General features: G+C 44.1%; 1 protein-coding gene across 5 annotated transcripts; it reads left to right on the plus strand.

Annotated features, from left to right (window-relative positions):
• The first annotated feature begins 1,873 nt into the window (after positions 1-1,873).
• Positions 1,874-10,367, plus strand: LOC119223446 (deoxyribonuclease gamma-like). 5 transcript variants are annotated; one of them, XM_037480764.2, is made up of 11 exons: positions 1,903-2,008; positions 2,653-2,726; positions 3,332-3,494; positions 3,666-3,748; positions 5,431-5,442; positions 7,521-7,607; positions 7,835-7,932; positions 8,127-8,239; positions 8,394-8,551; positions 8,629-8,725; positions 9,173-10,367. In XM_037480764.2, exons 3-11 carry the CDS (start codon positions 3,339-3,341, stop codon positions 9,284-9,286), a joined length of 918 nt encoding a protein of 305 aa, XP_037336661.2. In that variant the 5' UTR covers positions 1,903-2,008; positions 2,653-2,726; positions 3,332-3,338; the 3' UTR covers positions 9,287-10,367. The 5 variants fall into 5 exon arrangements, with proteins under 5 accessions (XP_037336659.2, XP_037336662.2, XP_037336663.2 ...); XM_037480762.2 differs by lacking the exon at positions 2,653-2,726 and having other exon boundaries at positions 1,874-2,008; XM_037480765.2 differs by lacking the exon at positions 2,653-2,726 and having other exon boundaries at positions 1,874-2,008; positions 7,530-7,607.
• The last annotated feature ends 6,156 nt before the right edge of the window (positions 10,368-16,523 follow it).

The following is a 16,523-nucleotide window of genomic DNA, read 5'->3' on the forward strand; positions in this document are numbered from 1 at the left end:
GACACAGATACATAATTATCATTATTATTATCATCATTATTATATTTTACATAAATACATGTTATTGATATTTGACTTTTTAATTCATTCCAGAAAATAATCAAAGCAATGTTATCTGATAAGTTACAGACGGATTTCCCTGCATGGCTCTAGAAGGGTCTCCAGCCTCTGCAGTTTATCCCACTCTGCTGCGGTCGGCAAAACGAGTTTGTGCTGCTGATGGTCCAGGGCTGCGATGACCAGACATGTCAACCCTCCCGATATTTACGGGAGACTATCGAATTTCAAAGCCCCTCCCGAAAATCTCCCGGACCGACCTTTCTCCCGAATTTCTCCCTGGCAGTAATGTGTTGTATAGGATGAAGTGCATTCCCTAGAGGAAGAGGCACTTTCCTGACCTGAATAATTTGTCACACTGCGGATGCGTGAAATGTGTTTAAAAAATTTACGTAATTAAAAACAAACAACTAATTAACGTCGTTAACGCGCTATTTTTGACAGCCCTAATATATATGCAAATTTGCTAATAAATATGTGTGATTTAAATACTGTTGAGAATATTTGATAATATGAGTAACAAAGCCATGTTAAATAGTCGATGCAGTGATGTCACATTAGAACATGTGCTAACTGTGATGGGATGTGATGGGAAGTATTTTTTGTTTGAAGTATTGTACTTCGCTACATTTTAAATCATATCCGTTACTGAGTAAAAAAAAATGCAAAGAAAAAAATATGCAAAGGAAAAAAAATCCAGGAAACTAGCCCAGGAAACTAAGGTCACTGCAGTGATTGAGTGATGAGCGGGAGAACGAACGCGCTAAACAAAAATGATGGAGATGGACAAAACAGATGCACACCCAGCTGAAATCGAATGACAATACGAAGCGTAGCCGCTAAACCGGAAGTACGTAGATTTTCACAGTAAGAATCGGCGCAACCGTCTGTAATGACAGCGGTTACCAGGGTAACAAGAGGAGAAAAGTTCATTAACGGATATAAATAAATAATCCTGGTCTGACGGGATGTGTTAGCAGCAGTAGTTGACTACCCTCGCTGCTCTTGGCTCTGATATTTATTGTCCACGTATTGTCATCAGACTCTATTTTGACCTGAAATACATGAAGAGCTGATTCAAATGTTTTATTGTAGCCAAAGAAGGATAAATACAATGAAGAAACAACAAGAAGGTTATTGGATCCATACGACTGACACTGTGAGGACTGCTGTCTAATATTCTCTCCTCATGTTGATGTCATTCCCCGTTCTGTTTCTTATGGTTTTGTAATGTGCTTGTGTTTTTGCACTTAGTGTCTGATCTGGTATTTCTTGGCCCTCTGACCCTCACTCACGTTTTTTCTGGGCCTTATGCTACTTGCTCCAAAGTCACTTGTTGGCACTAATGTCTTTTTAGCCATTTTAATTTCACCTGATGATTGAAGTCAGACCACCTCGGTTCCTCAAAGGCAAGGCAATTTTATTTGTTAATCACACATTTCAAATTTACAGTGTAATTTAATTGTAACCACACGTCGGCCATCAGGATAATTACATGTAAATCATCAGGTATTGATCAACAAAGTTACAGGTGTCAAACTCACGACCCGCTGACCAAATCCGGCCTGCCGGGGCGTCCAGTGCGACCCGCCGGATGACTTTGCTATTGTGAGAATTACAGAAATGTCCCCAAGCATGAGCGGTCGTCCACCAACCCCCCCCGACCAGGCGTTACTCCAGGCATCAGCGCCCGCTTAAAAATGACGGTGCCCCCCTTTAGCTGGACCATCCACACAGCAACCCCCCCAATGATTTGAGTGATTGAGAGCAAAGTGGGGGTTTGTGGCATGACTTGTTCAGACTGGAGCAACACATTCATTCTTTCCCACGGGCAGTGAATGCAGCAGCCCGGGAGGGCGTGGCCAGCCTGCTAACTCAGGAAAGGTGTGAGAGTCACAGCAGCAGGTTCAGAGCCACCACCCGGAAGCAGCAGAAGGACTTACCTGAACAGGTAAGGAGACCAGCACACCCAGTACTGCTGACCGGTCCCAGTACGGACCGTGAGGGACTAAAGTTGAGGGTGTGGTGCGCGCGTGTGTTTGTGTGTGTGTCAATGGCCGACTCACGTGACTGTGTGTTGGTTTGTGTTAAAGTGCGAGTGCTTGTGTTTTCTCTTTCACGTTTTTTAAATGTACATCATGAATAAATAACAATTGTAAGTTTCTTTACTATAATAACGTTATGTAGAGTTTTGACTGACTATTAATAACATTATTATTTAATGAAGTATAGGATTGCTTGCTGCTGTCTGATTAACGGTTTGTTTATGATCCTCCCTGTAATCCTTCAAGTAAAGTCAGAGCTTCATGAGTTAAAGCTGCATTATGTGTCCCATAGACGTCTATGAGAAGATGACTCTACTTCTCTCTTGATTTATACCCTCAGTAAACATTGTAAACATGAGTTTATGGTCTCAAGTCTAGTTAGTCTTTCTACAGTAGCCCAGAAGGGACACACTTAAGATTCTGGAGGGAGACGTCCACATTGAAGACCTGAAGACCCCTGTAGTTCTCCCTACTCACCATGAAATGGAGGAGTGAGGGACCACTGGTTTAAATGCTGCATCTTAATGCGACGCCTTCTGTGGGCGAACAGGGTGTGGAGATTCATGACTGTAGAGCAATGGGCTTTGAGTGAGGGAGGGGCCGATGATCACTAGAAGAGAGGAGGTAATGAGTGTTTTGTACCTTTAAGACAAATCTACGTGGTGTTATCCCCCCCCCCCCCAGACAAAAGCCAAAAGAATATTAAAGCACAGTGTAATATTCTGAATGCTGAACCCGAGGTGATCCAGAAGGACTTCCTGCTTCTTCCCAACATTTGATTCAGTAATCTCTTTTTTTGGATGCGACTCAGCTTGTTTACCAGCAGGTCTGAGCGTGCTCCCACTGCTCCTCAGACCGGTCAGACCAGTCAGACCAGTTCCAGTGGGACACGCTGTCAGGGTGACTCCGCCCGGATGCAGAGCGTGTCGCTCACTGCCGCTTTATCAGTCCTGTGTAAACCCCCCCGCCCCCCCCCGGGTTGTGTCACGTTAGATCCCACTATCCCACATGGCTGAGAGGACATGTGGAAGACTTCAGGGTGGACACGCATGGACACAACTGATGCTGGCACAGCATTTCTGGGTCTCACAAGCCGGGAATGAAAATAAAAAAGAACTTTCTGTCATGTGAACATTTTTTAGAAGAAGTGAAACCAAACTGAATACTGTGTGTGTGTGTGTGTTTGTGTGCACACACAAAGTGTTCAATCACTGTCTTTTACTTCACAGTCGCACCATGGGGTCCAGCTCTCCTTGTCTTCCTCTCTTCTCATTCTTCATCCTGTTGGTCAAGATAGTAGCAGCTTCAGAGTTCAAGATCTGCGCCTACAATGCGGAAAGATTTGACAATGCGAAAGCATCCGACTTCAGATTGTTACACACATTGAATCGGGTAGGACACACACACACACGCAAGCAAACACATTTTTTGTCTTTATTTTGAGCTCAGCTTGAGAACTGACTGCCGGGGTGGGGGTGTCTTCATGGGGGACAAACTGTAGGTTGAATGCATTGTTTGGTCTGTCCCTCTTCCTGTCTGTCTCACTGTCTCCCGTCTGTGCAGATTGTGTCTCGCTGTGATATCTGCCTCCTGCAGGATGTGGTGGATTCTGGCGCCATCGAGACTTTGCTGGAGTCCCTCAACAGGTAAAGAGAAGCTTAGTGCTGCAGATCCGTCCTGCTTCCTCTGGTACGGGTTTCTCTGTGGGTCTGTAGTATGTAGTATTAATGATGTGGTCTGTATTATGTAGTATTTGGTTTGTGTTCTTTAGTAGGTAGTCTCTAGTATGCAGTCTTAATGATGTGGTCTGTAGTACGTATTATTTGGTTTGTGGTCTTTAGTAGGTAGTATGTAGTCTTAATGATGTGGTATGTAGTATTTGGTTTGTGGTCCTTAGTAGGTAGTCTTAATCATGTGATCTGTAGTATTTGTTTTGTGGTCTTTAGTAGGTAGTCTGTAGTATGTGGTCTTAATGACGTGGTCTGTAGTACGTAGTATTTGGTTTGTGTTCTTTAGTAGGTAGTCTCTAGTATGCAGTCTTAATGATGTGGTCTGTAGTACGTATTATTTGGTTTGTGGTCTTTAGTAGGTAGTATGTAGTCTTAATGATGTGGTATGTAGTATTTGGTTTGTGGTCCTTAGTAGGTAGTCTTAATCATGTGATCTGTAGTATTTGTTTTGTGGTCTTTAGTAGGTAGTCTGTAGTATGTGGTCTTAATGACGTGGTCTGTAGTACGTAGTATTTGGTTTGTGGTCTTTAGTAGGTAGTATGTAGTCTTAATCATGTGGTCTGTAGTATTTGGTTTGTGGTCTTTAGTAGGTAGTATATAGTCTTAATGATGTGGTCTTAGGGTGCGTAGTCTGTAGTATTTGGTATGTGGTCTTATGTAGTCTATAGTCTGCAAATATTCTGGTCTACAGTCTAAAAAATATGTCATTATGTCTGTAGTGTGAGAATGTGAAGGTCTAGGGGTCAATAACCTGTTTGTCTGCATTGTGTCCATTTGCTGGTCTGTAGGTTGATCAATAGGTCTGTGGTCCATACTCCATTGATCTGTAGTTCCTGAGGTCGGTATCATGGTGGTTTTTGAGTTTTTAGGTCTATAGTCTGTAGTTCCTGAGGTCTGTAGATATAGTATGTAGTTTGTGTGCGACTGGGTGAGCCGGGAGCAGGTCGTCTTCCAATCAGGGTTGTTGGTTTGATCCCAGGTCCAGTTAACCTGCATGCCGATGTGTCCTTGGGCAACACACTTAACCCCACACTGCTCCTCTAGCTGTGACTACAGTGTGTGAATGTTAGTGACTGGGCAGGTGCTTCTGTGTGTGGTAGGTCCTGTCATCAGTGTATGAATGGGTGAATGATGTCATTTAGTGACACACTTTGAGTGGTTGGAAGACTAGAAAAGTACAGACCATTTACCATTAGTTTGGAGGTTATATATCCCCTATATTCAGGGGGTCTCTAGTGTGGAAATATGGAGATCAGTACTCTGTAGGTCAATGGTCTCTAGTCTGGAGGTCTGGAGTGTTTAATCCATAATTAATCAATTATAAGACAATTTCACAAGTTGTTGTTTGAATTCACTTTGCATGAAGTCCTTTACACAAGTTGTCATCGTTCATTTTCATAGAGATTCATTTATTAACCGTTCAGGAGCCTTCAAAAAGGACTTTTCATAGAACGTCAATGTAAATTCTCATGTCTGAACGCTGACTAAACATCCACCAGTAAGCTTAAGGATTTATAGGAGGCAGCCCGACTAATGACACTGCTGTAACCGCAATGTGTGTATTAATACATGTGGTCATCATTGTGTGTCTCCAACAGGGAAAGTGACAGGTACAGTGGCCTTATGAGCATGCATAACATCCTCTGATCATTAATCATCAGTTCCCTTTACCTACCCTCTTCACTAACGCCGGTGATATGGGAGTGCTGCAAGGATGGTGTGTTTCGTTTTTTTACGTTCGTTTGAGCGTGAACAGCATCTTCAGAAGTAAGAAGCTAATGATAAACTGAGAAAATCAAAATGATGAAAGGCAACAAAGAACCGTCAACCACTGAAGAACCGTGGTATCTGCTGGATGTGGTTCGTTGGGATATTAAAGGGTCTTTTAAGTCTATGGTACCACTTTATTTCTGGTAGTTGCTCTTCTAGTAACTCTGCAATACATTTTTTTTAAACAGAAGAGACTGGAAAACTGAGCAGATAAAACCAAAAAAATTGTCCTACCTTATTATGAAAGGGTTAAATTGGGATTTTTGTCTTTGAATTCAACATGTATTAGGCTATACGATCCAGTTTACAAACTTTGCACAATTCAGTAACTTTATTGGAATATGACTCAATATTAATAATCTAATCTTTAAATTCAAGTAATTCAAGTTTTAAGTTATGTTCACAAGATGAGAACAGAAATATTGTGTCGTCGGACAAACACTGAACATATTGCTCAAGAGTGTTTCTAGCTGAATTAACTTTAATAAAGTAGTGGACCAAAGCCTTGAAGGACACCACGTCCAGGACAGGTAGACCAATCAATCAATCAATATAATGAAGTGAGAAATTAGACCAGAACTTAAAAAAATGCATTTTGATGGGATTTAAACCTGGAATAAAGTGGATCAAAAATAATATTTATTACTGAACCGGAATTTCTTCACAGTCCGCAGTAGGAATGGATGGGGATTAGAAAGTGTTCTACCTTCTTTGTTTGTGGATAAACAGTTGTTCTTATAAAATACTGTGCATATTGAGGATCTCCCTGTCACCCCTACAGGAATATTCTTATGTACTTGCTACACATTGATAGAAGTAATCGTCTGCTGGAGTTATATTTAACTCGTACTTCCATTTATGTTTGTGTGAAATGACCGAATTTAACCCCCATTACACGACTGGAAGGGGTTTTTCTTTTCTCAGCATGCAGCTGCTTTCCTTCTGGTGATGGCTGACATTGAGCAATCAAACTTGGTCTCTTCTTGATTTGTTGGGCTATCATTTATTTACTATCGCAGGTGGCAGGTTCCTGTTTGCTCAAAGATTTTAGCTAAGCTAACAAGACAAAAGAATGTCCACTGGTGCCCTCGGACCATTGTGAAGGTAAAAGCCATTGAACACATGGAACGCATGAGGAGACGTTTGCAGAGGTTGCTCTGCAGGTGTGGATCCGTGGAAGCTCCTGGTCCTGTCAAAGGAAAACCTGCTAATGCTAACCGGAGGGAAGCTCAAGAGGTGGAAGAAGTACTCCGATGAAATGTAGTCGTGGTGCAGTAAATGTGCCGTTAGGTGGTTGCTGTTGAAGCATCACTGATCCAGATGGTTTAAATACAGTCAGCTAGTTTAGTCCAGTGTCATCATATCTGTTGCAGGGCGCAAGATGATCAATTGCAGAGATGTACAACAAAGCTGGACTTGGGTCTGAATGTTGCTTAAAATACGTATTATTTTCGTATTGCTGAAACAAGTAAATGCTAGAGGTTTATTGGGATAAATGTTTCTTTGGAGGAACATCTGAGACGTTTCAATTATTACTGCAACCTTTTGCAATTTAATTCAAGCCAAACAAGTTTTTCACCTCCAAAGTAACTCCAATCTGCCGGATTAGTGCTGTAAAAAAGTACAAGATGACTAGATATACTTTCTGCAAGAGGGCTGTTCAGCTCAGCTACTTTGGTTCCAAGTGATACTCTGTAACTCATTCAGATGAAGAAGTGCATCTGGTCGAAAGCTTTTATCACAGATTTATGAGCTTGCCGTTGATATTTCCGGTCGGTGTTGTGCCCAGGAGTTAAAATATGTTTTGTACCACACAGTCCACCCTTGGACAGAGTAATGTCTGCTTCTTTCATTGGTTCCTCTGTAAAAAACAAAGGCCTGGAAGTGAATCCACAGTTTCTCTTTTCCTTGTGTTGAGGTACGACAGATACGGCTACCAGTCGGTGTCCAGTGAGAGTCTGGGAAATTCACCCGATGACATGCAGAAGTACGTTTTCATCTACAGGTGAGGAAACCAACCTGTGCACACCTGGACAGTCCGCTCACCTGTGGGATGAATCTCAAAACTGGGAAAAGACATTTAAATTCGTTCTGTGCGTCTGGGAATCCGATCTGAATTTTAATTTACTGATGATCTCAAAATAAATGAAATAAGAGCATTGGTCCATTTTGGATTTTACCAGCAGATTAGGACTTCTTCTCCTTCTCCGTCTTGTTCTTCTGTCCACACAGGGAGCAGAATGTGAACGTGACGGGGCAGTATCAGTACCAGAACAAAAGCGCCTTCCTCAGACCGCCGTTCGCCGTTCAGTTCCAAAGCGAAAAAACTGGTCAGTCGACACCAAACGCGTTTTTCAGCAAAATGTCTTTAGCTGTGAAAAGTTTAGAGTTCAACTCGGCGGGAAGTCAGAAACACATCCTTCCATTACAGATGAGACCAACGTTTGTGTAAATAACAGACTCCTACCTTTCCTCCTGCCTCTCTTTTCCTGTCCTTGTTTGTCCTTCCCTTGCTTCCTTCCAGCGATCGGGTCCTTTGTCCTGGTTCCTCTGCACTCGGATGCCCTTCAGGCCATTCAGGAGATCGACCGCCTTTACGACGTCTTTGAAGAAGTCACCAAGAGGTGGAACAACAACGTGAGGAATGGGATTTAAATAAAGAATGTTAGAATAATCCGTTAGCCAGAAGCAGGAGCCGCCATCTTATCCAGAAAATGGCCCTGTAGGTTTGTGGTGATGAGCATTCTTTGGCACACAGAATGGACTTATCATAAGGTGTTTGTGTGTGTAGAATGTCATGTTCCTGGGAGACTTCCACGCCAGCTGTGCCTACGTGACCCGAGCCGACAAGAGAAACATCCGGCTGATCACCAACTCCTCTTTTACCTGGCTGATCGGAGACAAAGCGGACAGCACCATCTCCTCTGACACCAACTGCGCCTTTGACAGGTGTGTGTGTGTGTGTGTGTGTGTCAGTCATATATTTGTTTTTTAGGCACCAGATTTCAGGTGTGTGTGTGTTTCAGGATCGTGGTTCACGGAGAACCCTTCCTGAAGACCATCAGTCCGTTCTCTGCGCAAGTCTTCGACTATGTGAGGAGCTTCAAACTACCCAAGAGAGAGGTGTGTGTGTCTCCCCTCTGTGATAAAGAGCCGTTCATTGTCCCCTCAGGATGAACCATAGTAACAGACTCTTCATGTAGCGCCTACTTCAGGTCACCATGTCAATGTTTCTAAAACCTTAGTTTAACACTTTCAACTCAAACCCCTGTTGTCCAATCAGAAGCTGGCACCGAGGCTGCCAAGAGCCGCACGCTAAAGTAAACGAGAAGGATGAGGGGCGTTTCTCCTGTAAAATGCAGACTAGATCTGAGTCCCTGTTGTCGGCACCGTAGTCTGCGTTTACACACTGGCCGCTTGAACAAACCACCTCAAACTGCTCACCCACTGACGTCTGACCTGGCCGACGTTCAATCAGTCTTCATTGTTGTTTAAGTGTCAATTTGTCTGTAGTTCTGCACATTGTTGGAGGCCGTTGACTCTGAGCTCTGTTGCTTCTGTCTGTTGCAGGCGCTGCAGGTGGGCAACCACTTACCTGTGGAGGTGAGGCTGAAGAGCTCTGCCCTTCTCCTTCAGGCCACGCCCCTCCTGATCCTTGCCCAGTCCTTCCTGTCCGCTCTGTGATCGACTGCTTTGGTCTCTGAAGACCTTTTTTTAAATGTTTCTCCTCTTGGATCTGTCAAAATGGCTGACAATAACTAAGTCATTCCAACAGATTCACCTGGATGAATGTGTCATGTGACCAAAGCCAACCAACAGATGAATGAGACGCAACCGTTTTTCAATGTTTACGCTCTAATCCTAATTCATTCACATTGTTAAGAGAGTGACGCTTAATATCTGCAGACCAAGAAGATACACTTAAGATCTTGACTCCATCAGCATATGGTTATTGCATTGTTATGAATTATAGCATTAAAGACAATGTATAAATGATTTAAACCTTTGTCTGATGAAAAGCACCAAATCTTCACATTTACAGTAAAACCTGCTTCTGGTTTTGAAGAGAACAAAGTAATTGAATTGATAAAAAGTTTCTGCGGTATTAATAAGCATGACATCTACGTTAATTTGTGTTCTATTGTTTAGAACCGAACAATGATTATCACATTATTGATCTGCTGTTCAGTGCATGAACGAAAGCCTTCCTGGTTTAAAGGACTTTTGAGTTTTTAATGGATGTAAATGTTCACGTTTTCATGACGCATCATGTGACCGTTCTCTCGGAGGTCGGTCAGTAGAATGTTGTCTCAGACGTCATGGTTTTCTGTTTCCACCTCAGGTCTGTTCCACTTGTACAGAAACTGATGTAAATATTGTAATGTTTATTGGATAACTTTTCTAATATTTAAAAAAAAAAAAGCGCTGATTATCTTGTCATTGGATTTATTTTTAACTCGGAAATCCTCACAATATATCGGAAGACGTAACATTTTTAAAGAAATAAAATTATTGCTGGGGAACACCCATTCACGACCAGGTGGAAACATGAAGCTGAAGACAATTAGCCGGATATTAGATCAACAAAGACTTTTTAAAACGAGATGGTGCTTCATTCATTTAATAACACAAGAAGAAGCTGCTTCATGCTGCTGCTGTCAATCCGATTTTCAAATATTTTTAACTAGGAATGTTAATAAACAACCAATAATGTTTGACCTAATGATCTAAATGTTAATTAGGACTGACATAAAATTGCTTCACAATCCTGCTCTTCTTTTGCATTATATTGTGTCCATTGTTTTTTACAAATAATTTAAGTCACCGAGTCACTTTCAGCTGTTGGGCCTCTTCAACCCACACGATTCAGCTTCTCATGTAAGAAGACAGGGACAGTCCACAGACAGAGACAATTCCAAGATGTCCAAGCAGCAAAGGAGAGATGTCCTTCTCCGAGGACAAACATCGTCTCCGTTAAATTCAGGAACTTTCCGTCTCAACTCGAGTCTGCATGTAAACATCGGCAATATCTTGGTATCAGGATGGCGGCTGACCTCTGACCTTTCGTTTGACACTCAACTTGAGGCAATAGGAGCTGTCATGTTTCTGTCCACGGCATACAAAGGAACGAAGGTGCCTGTCCCCAAGTGCTTTTTTTTAGAATGTAATAGTCGACAGAAGTAAAACATGTGACATCCCCAAAACTCCCCAAAAATGAAAAACCCTTCCATGGGGAAAAAAGGCAACAAACCTTAGTGAGAAGGTCAGAGGAGGATCCTTCTATCAGGATGGACAGACTGCAATAGATATCATGTGTACAGAATGAACAATGTAAAAGATGTACAATACATTCAATTCATCTAACAGAAATGATACAAATAATTGCAAGTAGCAGAACAAGTGTACAGCAGGACCACTGCAGGGACAACCACCATCAGATAGAACCACCATCAGATAGAACCATCATCAGATAGAACCACCATCAGATAGAATCTTCATCAGATAGAACCACCATCCACAGAGGCTTCTGTGGGGATGGAGAGCAGAAAGATGTTGGTTTATGATGACAGTAATATGAATCATATCTAAAGTAATGATGATGGCAGCAGCAGGTGTCAGCAGAGCCCTGCCAGGAGTCCGAACCGGGGTCCAGACGGAACTATGATCTACAGAGACCTGCTAGGCAGACCTGCTAATTCAGAAGCTGAATTAGTGATGTACATTAATAAAACATGGATTATTGTAGAAGGAGAGAGTGAGAATGTGAGAGTGAGAGAAGGCTTGTGTGTCCTATGAAGTCCTCCAGCAGTCTAAGCCTAGAGCAGCTTAACTAAGGGCTGGTCCAGACTAACCTGAGCCAGCCCTAACTATAAGAGCTACCAAAGAGGAACGTTCTAAGCTTTATCTTAAATGAACTGACCGAGTCTGCCCCCCGGACTGAAAGTGGAAGCTGGTTCCACAAAAGAGGAGCTTGATAACTGAAGGCTCTGGTTCCCATCCTACTTTTTAAAACTCAATAATACGGTGTAACAAGCTGTTTAAAATCAGACGGTGCCTCACCAGCAAGTGCCTTGTAGGTGCGGAGAAGTACCTTAAATTCTATTCTTGATTTAACAGGAAGCCAGTGCAGATAAGTTAATACAGGAGTTATATGATCCCATTTCTTAGTTCTTGTTAATACACGTGCTGCAGCATTCTGAATCAACTGGAGAGGTTTAAGAGATTTAAAAGAGCAGCCTGATAACAAAGAATTAATGTAATCCACACTTGAAGTAACAAATGCATGAACTAGTTTTTCTGCATCACTTTGAGACAGGAAGTTCTTGATTTTCGATATATTAACGTAGATGAAAATTCTTTATATGAGAGTTGAAGGACACATCCTGGTCGAAGAGAACTCCAAGATTTCTGACGGTGCTGTTGGATACCAGAGCAATTCCATCCATAGAGACTGTATCATGTGAAAGCTGACTTCGAAGGCGTATCATGATAACTTCCGTTTTTTCTGAGTTTAGCATTAGGAAGTTGCAGGTCCTCCAAATTTTGATGTCTCCAAGACATTCTTGAAGACAAGCTGGTTGGTGTCTTCTGTGTCACAAATTCTCCGGCTTATTAATTTTTCTCCTGCCTGTCTGCTTGTCAATTAACGTCTCTCGGTTACGTATGTAACCTTCGTTCCCTGAAGGGAACGTGACGCTGCGTAAAGACGCTGTGGGAACGCCCCTGCGTAACCGCGTCATGAAGCACGTGTAAAATCTAACCAATGGCGAGCTGGTATGTCATAGGCGGGCACGCCGGACCAGGATAATAATAATAAAGGAACCCGAAGGGCAGGACCATTCATCTTTGAAAGGCCGAATCGAGTGCCACGGGCAGGCCGGGAGTATGGCAGAACGTTTACGCAGCGTCTCGTTCCCTTCAGGGAACGAAGGTTACATACGTAACCGAGAGACGTTCCCTCTCAGGGAATTCGAGCTGCGTAAAGACGCTGCGGGAACCCTATACCCACTCACCATATGCAGCCGCACAATAGGCCTGACCGTAGCGAAAATGATCCTAGGAATGTAGCCGGGGGAAGGGAGAAGAACGCCTTCACCATACCGGGTGCAAAGTCCAAGCACGATGGGGCCACCGAGAGGGCTTGCATATCTCCAACTCTCTTGAGGGAAGAAATAGCGAGCAGGAAGAGGGTCTTAAGAGCCACATACTGCAACCTCCGCCATGGGCTCGAAGGGAGCACTGGAGAGACCCTCTAGTACGATGGCCAAGTCCCACGGGACTAGTGCTGGCCTTAGCCTCAGGGTGCCACAAAGGAAGCGGGATGCCAGCGGGTGTCTCCCCAGAGAACGCCCGTCTAGTGGGGCATGGGCTGCCGACAGGGCCGTCACATATACTTTTTATACTGCCCCGGGGCAGGATGCGCGAGGGAGAAACACAGAGGACAGTGAGTGGTCTCTCTGAAGGCAAACAGGTCTACCTCGGTAAGACCGCCTTTCCACAGGAGCTCCACCACTCGGGGTGGAGTCCAGTCCCCGGGCCTCGGCCCCTGTCTCGACAGGGCGTCTGCCCCCCATATGGCCAGAGCCCGCAGGCGTGGTTCAACGATCTAGTATCTCTTCTCCCTTCGGACGCCAACCCCCATCCTCCTTTGGAACGGTGAAGTAGCGGCTGTAGTAGCCCAACTCTCTGTCTGGAGGGAGAACTCGTTCCGAGGCTCCCATCCGCAGCAGGGTCTGTACTTCTTGCTCCGATGTCCGCGCCTGCTGAGGGTCTATCACAGTGGGTAGTACCCGGCGAAATCGAAGGGGCCGCCACCTGAACTAGGTGGCGTAGCCTCCGTCGATTGTGCGCAGGACCCATTAAGATACATTGGGGCGGGCTCGCCGCTCTCCCAATGAGTCTCTCAGGGGCACCGGCCTCCGGGGTGGAGGAAGCCGCAGAGCGTGCCTCCGACGCCGGACAATACCGCTCAGCCATTACTAGGTGGAAAAACTTCACACGCACTAGATGAAGGCACAGAGATGAATGGTCCTGCCCTTCGCGGTCCCTTTATAGCGCCCTGGTCCGGCGTCCCCACACTTTAGATTTTACACGTGCTTCATGACGCGGTCACGCAGGGGCATTCCCACAGCGTCTTTACGCAGCTCGAGTTCCCTGAGAGGGAACTCTACTGTCATTCCAGATCCCGTCATCAACACAAAATCATCTGATTCTCTTCACCTGGTCCTCATGCCCTTCCCACCTGCAGTCCATTCCCTCATCAGCCACTCACTATTTAAGTCCCCGCACTTGCACTTGCCCTCTGCCAGATTGTATTGTGTTTATGCCCAGTTCTCCAGCGTTTCTCCATTTTCCTGATACCCCGTTTGGACCTAGCCTGCCCTTTTTGATCACGGATTCCCTGCCTGCTCCTTTTCGGATTTGTTTTGACCCTGTCTGATCAAGTAAATAACTTTTGATTGGATTTCTGTCTCCGAGTTGTGCTTTTGGGTTCGAGTACCTGTAATCCTTACATTCTGTCTTGATCATCAGATACAGTTGAGTATCGTCTGCATAACAAAGGAAGTTTATGCGGTCTTTTCTGATAACTCTGCCTAAAGGAAGCATATACAGGGTAAATAAAATCGGTCCAAGCACAGAACCTTGTGGGACTCCGTGACCAACATTGGTGGTCCTCGGTTCCCTTTGTGTCTTGTTGGATTATTATTGTAAGTCAAGCCCTTGCCCTGTCCAGCAGCCTCCAGACCACCTGTTTTGCTCGTGTCCTGCTCGTCCGGTCTCCAGCGTCGTGCCGCGGGGGCTGCATCCTGCGGGCTCCTGTCGAGCTTCCGTCTCCAAGGAGGGGATTCCCCTTCCCAGAGGATTATTTTTCGTTCTGCCTTTTGCCTAGCTGGTCTCCTAGAGAATGCATTTTTGTTCTATGTTTATGCCATCGAGCTCGGCTCGCTGTTTCTGTTGAACATTAAAACCCTTATTTTGTGACCTGCCTCTGCGCATGGATCTTTGCCGCCATCTTTGACATTAGTATTTCAACTAATATCCATTTAAAGATTCCACACAGTACCACCCGGTTTAAGACTTGTCAGTTAACGTGTAGGCTGCTTAATGGCCAATAAGGAAGCTCCTTATTCTGAGTGTAGGATGCTGAAAACCCCTTGGGACTGTGGGCAGGAGTCCTACTGATGAAATGAATGTAATTTGGGAGGGAGGTTGGATTTACATGGATGACATTGGATGAGCACATGTTTCCAATGGAGAACCGAAAGCAAGTCTTGGCTCTGTGCTCTAAACCCAACAGGGAGGTTGGTCAGTCAAATCTAAAGACCTTTTGACATTTTTTTGTCAAAGCACCGACTGCAGAAAATCAGATCTAATTGGCACCCAGCATTGTATTTACATGGCATTTCCATGATGACGTCCACACCTTGGAGTGTGTTGAGTGTTGTCTAGTGCAGCCATTACTCTTCCTTTTCTTTCTACCCTTCAATGTAGAATAATATATATTTGTTATTATTCATTTAAACCTTGATTAAACCAGGAAAGTCCCATTGAGATTAAAAATCTCATTTCCCAACTTTCAATTTGCATAAATAATTAATACAAAACATGATAAATATTATCTTTGTTTCCCAGGAGTTCACATTTAACGTGATAACATTGTTAAATAAGTTCTCTCTGTAGCATTCCTCTTCCTCTTCTATCTTCCTGGTTTCTTACTTCAATGTGGAATAATAATTTGCCTGAATGATTCATCTAAAACATAATAAATATGTTGGTCGCCACAGGGCTGTGTGCCATCTCATCCCACCGTCCTGAGCGTCGCTATGATGTTGTTTACGAACCAAAGAACATGACTGAAGCACAGCGTCACTGCAGAAAGAAGTACACCGACCTGGTGACTGTCCGCCACTCGGAGGACAGGAAGACACTCAACCAGATGGTGGACTCAAGCAAGATGGCCGCCTACAACCATGTGAGTGTTTTGAGGTCAGGGACGGAAGGTCTGAAGGTTTCCCCTTCTCACAGTGAGGAAGGTGTGCAGAGGAGGTGTACTGGAGTGTGTACTTGTACTTGAGTATAATGAGTTCAATTCCTTCTCATCATACGTTTCAGAGGGTTATTGACGTGACAGAGTAGGATTTTGCAAAATACACTGCAAATCTGTACATGATACCCACAGATGTAATACCTCATCAAACAATGATCCCATATTCCATGTAAAGATAGTTCCACGTTAAGAGACACTCCATCATGAACATGAGTGCCCTGTATAAGTGTATAAGTGTCCTGCTGTCACAATGAAATATTGCTTCTAGGTAGCCTGGATAGGACTGTATGCTGATGTGAACAGCTGGAGGTGGTCACTGTCAAACCAGAGTTTCTACAAACCCGGGGAGGCAGAGTTCAGACGATGGGGGCCTGGAGAAGGGTCCAACAACTATGAAAACTGCACAGCTATGTATTCAGATGGGTACTGGATGGACTACCCTCCTAAAACTTTAATGTTATCCATCTGCTTCGACGCTCGAGGTGAGAATATTAAAGCTACATGGAGAAACTTTCATTGAGTGGTGATTCTGGCACCCCCTGTGGACAGAAGTGGTAGTACCTGTAGTGGTAGTACCCTCTAGAACAGTGGTTCTCAATTGGTCTGGCTCCGGGACCCACCATCAACCCTTAATGACAAGCCGCGACCCAAATCGAGGAACATTCTCAACTTCTCAAATTGATTTAATGAAAATATGGTGCAGTTTGAACCTGAGATAGTATGGAGACAGAATACGTATGCCAACGCAAAAAAAAAAAAACATCCAGCTGGTAGCGATGCTAGAGAGGGAACTATTGGTTCTGGTTCATATGGACTGGTATGGGTCTGTGTTGTCTGTTGTCACAGTTCTTCTCTCTGGTTTCTTCTCAGGTC

This window comes from Pungitius pungitius, chromosome 1 (genome assembly GCF_949316345.1).
Source record: "Pungitius pungitius chromosome 1, fPunPun2.1, whole genome shotgun sequence".
NCBI classification, from domain to species: domain Eukaryota; kingdom Metazoa; phylum Chordata; class Actinopteri; order Perciformes; family Gasterosteidae; genus Pungitius; species Pungitius pungitius.